The sequence below is a fragment of the Gorilla gorilla genome, chromosome 2, assembly GCF_029281585.2.
Source record: "Gorilla gorilla gorilla isolate KB3781 chromosome 2, NHGRI_mGorGor1-v2.1_pri, whole genome shotgun sequence".
NCBI lineage: Eukaryota > Metazoa > Chordata > Mammalia > Primates > Hominidae > Gorilla > Gorilla gorilla.
In genome coordinates this window covers 154,301,433-154,307,484 of record NC_086017.1, presented here as the reverse complement: position 1 = coordinate 154,307,484, position 6,052 = coordinate 154,301,433, and the positions used below count along the sequence as shown (strand labels likewise).

Sequence of the window (6,052 nt, the reverse complement as noted above, 5' to 3'; positions counted from 1 at the left end):
TGCATATTTCATTCACTTATTTAATAAATATTTATCATGCACTATGTGGTGGACACTGAAGGGTATAGATTTGCTCTGGCCCCTGCCTGCAAGGTATCCACTGTCAGTCTGAATGAGGTCTTTGAGTGGCTCCTTGAAATTTAAGCCCCCAGCCTGTGCCTCTGCCTTGTTCCAGACTCAAATTTGTTGACTAAACGCACTGGGTAGACTTTGTTTTATAAATACAGCTTACTCATTAACAAAGGCATTCCAAAGTCAAGCGGTAAGTAAGGAGTGCTATCATTGAGCAGAATTTGAAAATGAAAATCATTCTGACAACCTGCTCTAAAGAATATTTTCTCTTGCTGACGGACATATTGCCAGCTTGGGAAATGTGAAAGGATCTCTTTCATATTTGCTGCCTTAAGAATGGTCACAGGCTCTGTTGCAATTTGTCATAGCACAGGTCTGCTTGCACTAGGGGTTGACAGAAGCTTGTTAACGCCAAAAATGCTTCTCTCTCCTTCTCAAACCTTCGGAAGCTGAATGTCACTGATATGACTAGCTCAGCCCTTAGTGGGAACAACACCTGTCACTTTCCTAGAAGGCAGCTAGGTACAAATCTCCAGGAGCAACAATTCACCTTTTCAAATTACAGAGCACAGGAGTGGCAGAGTGGAGAGAATGCAGCTGCTACAAAACAAGATTACGAACGGAAACCCTGTTCAAACAGAGCAAGCAGAGGATCTGTTGGTGTTTAGCTTAAAATTTCATCTGAGCAGAGGCCACAAATGCTCTGCCAGCTGCAAAGGCTCTATCTAGCATCTAATATTGTTTTAAATACAAGATCCAAAACATCATAATTCTACTTTAACACAGTCCAAGTCCTTAGATAAGCTGAAAGAAGAATGAATTCACTGCTTGAAAATCCTTCACTCAACAACTAGGCATGAATTTCACCGCGATTGTTAAGAGCTGATTCTAATGCCACACAAAATTTGTTTATAAATGGTTATTTTATTCAGAGTGGTTGCTTTTTAATGCTGCTCTCTTAATTTCCTGTTAAATCTGTTTCATCTATAGCCATCCAATATTAGTATTTATTTTGTTCATTTAACTTTAAAGTATTCTTAAATTAAATCTATTACAAATATTCTACTGCTGGTGAAGCTAATTCAGCATAGGCACTACCACAAAAATATGGAAAACATGATCAATGTATTATATAGATGTAATCTGGCTTCAGAAACACAATACTAAAAACTATTTTAGTAAATTAAAAAATAAGCATTCTAGATTGTGTTATAAAATCCATTTCTAAATATACCCCTTTTTAAACCTTTATGCTTCTTTACCTTGGAATTCTTACCAGTGTAGCTAGATTTCGTATTGCAATGGTAATTATACTTAAGAATTATCGTGTGTTAAAATATTCCCCATGCACAGATTATTTTTATCATCTTTTCCCTAAAATAAAATTCTCAGCATTTAACCTATACATGTTGGCTTTCAGAGATCTCATAAAAAATTACAGTGAAATAAAACCATGATGATAGTGAACTTGTACTGTATTTACTGTCATATACAACTACACTGTCTCTTGTTCCCATTTGGGCTTCATAATTTCTTCCCATAGTATAACATTCTGCAGAATGTTTCAGTACCAAATGGGTTCAGGACACAACATCATAACCACTACAGGAAAATGTAACGGTTTTCTCCCTGGAAAATACCAAATTTCAAAATCCTACACACTAGTTCATTTCCTCTTTACCACAATTCATTATCATATCTAAAAGAAGCTCTTGGCTGAAGCCTTATACTGTCGGCAGCATGTTACTTTCTTTGCAAATTTACTTTTAGGAAACATGATAAAGAAAAGCAACATATTCCACAGGCATCCCAAGTAAAGCATTATAAATTCATATTCTCTCTTGCACTGATTTAAATGGGAAGCAAGTAAGAAAAGGGAAAACCCTTACGGTTCTCAGATGAAACTTCGCTGCTTTCATCCACCTCCACATACCGTGTCAGGGTCAGAAAAACACTCCAGATACTTCTGTCACTTTGCTAAACCAAAGAAGCTGCTACCATCGCCAGCAATATGTTCACGCTACTTTCCTGAGGTCTGTGTTCTAATCATCAGAACTTTTAAAAATTACATACTTCTTTTAAAGATCCTTTGTCTGAACCAACCTCAGGACCAAAACATTGGTCTCTGCTTCAAGGTTCCCCATTTTAACTGAAGAGGAATGAAAAACCAAATGCCTTCAAGTCCTGAAGGAGTTGCTTCTTCCTGTGTTCAAAGTTGAAGAGAATAGTGTGCTTTTTCTTCCACTGCCCTGTTTGGTTTCTGCCTTTAGAATTCAAAGATGTGTTTCACTCCTGGACACCTAACAGGCTGAGATTTACATGTGAGAAAACATCCCCCAGGTTATTACCAAGGAGGCAAAAATTGCTCCCACCCAGTTTAGCTGCCTTTCAGGAAAGAGACTGGAAAAATGGAAACGAGGGAGGGGAAGGAGATTCTATCTGAAGCTGAGGACAAGTAACACAGGTGAATCCAAAGTAATGGAGGCAAATATTAAAAAGAATATTATTTATTATCTTCTTTATTAATACTCACATGTAACCTTTGCTTTTTACACAAAAGTCTACTTTAGAAGAATGCCTCCTCGGCTTATCATGCCCAATGGGGCTTTTTGTTTCTGGACCACTTCCCCTTTCTCCACCCCCACTCCCACATCCAAATTACTCTTAACATGTTCACAGATACCACGAATATTTTGTAAACAAGATTTGGGTTACTGGAACTTGATTTCATTAACATCCCACTTCAAAATGGAAGGCAGGTGGAGGACAGGGTAAGAAATAGGAGAAAGAGGACAAGAGAAGGCAAAGGAGAGAAGAAGAGGGGCACCTGGTCAGAACGTTCAAGTCTTGCCTTTTCTTAGGGGTGTGTATTTTGTGGCTGTTCCTTGAAATGCACTGACTCAAAACATTGACAGCAAGTGTGTGTGTGATTATTTATATATCTATAATAGAATATGTGGGCTTCCTCCGTTTGAGTCTGGACTGTGTTTATTTAAACACACTACGATCCTCTTTATAGGTATCACCACAGGGAATCAGGTCTCCTGGGAACCCCTTTTAGAGACGGGGCTTCCGAAGCAGGGTCTTGCTGAGGTCTTTGACCTCCTCAGGGCTGTTGACCCGCTCATAGCCCAGGACGGCCATGGGCTGGTAGCAAAACTCCTCCACCTGTTTGATCTGCTGGAAGGTGAGAGCGGTCCGCCAGGCATTGGCGGCCTGCGTGGCATTGCGTGCAGATACCACGAAAGGCTTGGAGGAGGAGCCCGAGCCACTGGTCATGTTCAGGGCAAACTGCTCCATTTCGGGGCTCACCAACAGTCCCACAAAATCGTACACTCTCCGTAGTGTCTTGACGGGGTCTCCCACCAGGTCCTCGTACCGCACCACCAGGTAGTGGCCCTGCAGCCAGTCAGGGGGCTGCAGGGCTGTCTGCAGCGTCTTAGCCATACTATTGCAGATGACCTCCATAGCGCCCAGAGCGTGGTAGTCTGCGGGGCCGCCCACGCCCTCCTTCTTGGCGCCAAGCTTGTGGCCCGCGGCCTCCAAGAAGGGCATGCGGTGAGCTCGCGGGTCTCGGCTGCGCACCACCTGTAGGCTCTCACGGATGAGGCCGTGGCGCGAGCGGATCCGTGAACTCGCCACCGCGCGGGGATCACGCACCAAGTGGATGACCTTGAGGTCCAGGGCCGGGTCTCGCAGCAGTGGCGCCAACACCGCCACGTCGAAGACGCGCACACCCTTTATGACTAGTGTGCGGTACTTGCGGCACTCCTCCTCGAAACGCGCCAGGCGCTGTGGCGGGCACTTCTTGCACACGCGGTCGTCCACCAACCCCACGACCTCCTTGCGGTAGGCGGGGCAGAGTGGTGACGAGCAGACCACCTTGTTGGTGGCTGCGCCGAAGATGCCCAGCGTGGTGAGGTTGCGCCCCCCGCTGCCCGCGGGGCTATACAACTGGAAGACAGAGAGGTCGCAGCGGTAAAGAGCGCTCAACATGTCCCGCGCTGCCCCCTGCAGGGAAACGGCGTCCCCCGGATACAGTTTTTGCCATACATGCCACACTGGCTCGTAGAGAAAGAACACCTCGGGATTCTGGTTGAATAGCTCGCCGAAGAACGACGAGCCAGAGCGCCACGTGGTGAACACGTACACCAGCTGCCGCTTGTCCCCGACGCCCCCGGTGCCCCGAGTGCCATTGCCTGGAGGGGCCGCAACTCCCGCCATCCCTGCCGCGGCTGCAGGAGCCGCCCCGACGGCGGCAGCGGGAGGGCGGTAAGGAGTGCGGAGGTCCAAACGGGCATGAGCACGGGGCAGCCCGGCCGGAGGCGGCCCTGGGCGCCCCCAGCTGCCTCCGGCTGCCCCCGCTGCGGCACCCAGCGGCCCGTCGGGGTTGCACTGCTGCAGCGGCTCCTTGTGCCACTTGTAGTCCAGGAGGTTGAGCATAGTGAGCACCAGCAGCAGTGCATAGCCCGCGCACAACACCAGCGCCTTCCTACGGAACACCTTCATTCCGAGAGGGGACGCGGGCCAGCGGCGTCCTGGGCGCCGGGGCCACTGCGGGAGCAGGGCACGCGGCGCGGCTGCAGGCGCAGCCTGGAGCAGCCGAGGGAGCGCGCCCGGGGGCAGAGCTCGCTGCGGGCTGCGGCTCATCACAGGCACAATCCGGGCCGGCGGCGCGGCGGAGGCAGCCCTGCAGCCCGGGAAGGGGACGCAGCGGGCTGGCTGCTGGCGCCGGGACTCGGGCCGCGACTCCGAGGCGGGCGCGGCGGCTGGTCCCCAGCGCCCAAGGCTGGCTCTCCCATGGCAGCGGCTCCGGGAAGGACCTGTGAGGGGAAGCGGAGTGAGCGGATGCGCCCCAATCTCCCTCCCAGCCTCCTCCTCCTAAGAACGCCCACCCTCAGTTCTGCCCGGTTCCTCCGCTCACCTGGAGCCGAGGGCGCGCCCGGGAGCGGCCTCGGATCACCGCCCGGCGGACTGTCCGGCTGTCACTCGTTCCTCGATTTCGCTCCCTCTCGCTTCCGCTGGGGGTCCCCGCACCTTCGAGGGGTCTGGGGAGTCGGCCGACTTATCCCTGGGCAGTTTCCGGGCAGCGGGCGCCCTGCGGCTCGGGAAGAAAAACTTTCACGCGGCCCAGAGCCCCGCTCCGCGCTCCGCCGAACCCGGCGCCTCCCGGCTCCAGCGACGTCTCCTCCGCTCTCTCGGGACCGCAGCTTCCTGCCTCGCTCAGGGGAACGAAGCCGGCTGGGGGCGATGGCTGGAGGCGGCTTATATGGGACTCAGCTCCCGGCATAGCGGCGCAGCCCCTCTCGCTTTCGGCCTCCGTGCGGCGAATTTTCCCACCTCTCTGGCAGCGGTGGATGGGGCACAGCGCGACCCCGCAGCGGCAGCGGCGGCGGCGGCTGCTTCCATCACCGGGAGGATGCCCGGGCGGACAGCGCAGGCAACCCCCGCCGCTCCGCAGCCTCCGACTGGCCCAAAGGACCCTGAACACACAGCTCTAGGCAAGGAAACCCAGGTGTGCAGCACTGCCCGACCCAACCCGCCCCGCCCCCGGTACCAGCGCTTCTGGCCAACGAGGTATTTAAGCAAAGAAAGACCCCGCCGCAGCCGCAGCCGCCGCCGCCGCGCGAAAGCGGCGCCCAGGAGGATGCTGCTACCCGACTCCCCTTACGCCGGGCGCCCGCAACGCGCTCGGACCAGCCTCTGCGCGGCTCCTGCCAGCCGGCGCCCGGTTGGTGCGCGCCGCCGTCTGTCGCCGCGGCTCCTCCCCTCCGCCGCGCAGCCCTCCCCCTTCGCCGGCCCCGCCCCCGCCCCAACGCCGAGCCGGTTGTCACCGTCGCTGCCTCGGGGGCTGGAGACGCGACCCGCTTTACCGCGACGCGCGGGGGCTGCAGTCCACGGGTCCGAAGGCTTAGCTCTCTGCGCGCAAAGCGCCGGGATGCGAACGCGGGATTTGGAGCTCGTCGGTGCCGAGAGCTGC

General features: G+C 53.1%; 1 protein-coding gene across 1 annotated transcript; it reads right to left on the bottom strand.

Moving 5' to 3' along the window:
- Window positions 1-2,563: 2,563 nt before the first annotated feature.
- Window positions 2,564-5,800, bottom strand: CHST2 (carbohydrate sulfotransferase 2). The gene is made up of 2 exons (XM_004037792.5): window positions 4,997-5,800; window positions 2,564-4,895 (listed from the first exon to the last, which is right to left on the bottom strand). Exon 2 carries the CDS (start codon window positions 4,720-4,722, stop codon window positions 3,130-3,132), a length of 1,593 nt encoding a protein of 530 aa, XP_004037840.5. The 5' UTR covers window positions 4,723-4,895; window positions 4,997-5,800; the 3' UTR covers window positions 2,564-3,129.
- Between the last annotated feature and the right edge of the window lie 252 nt (window positions 5,801-6,052).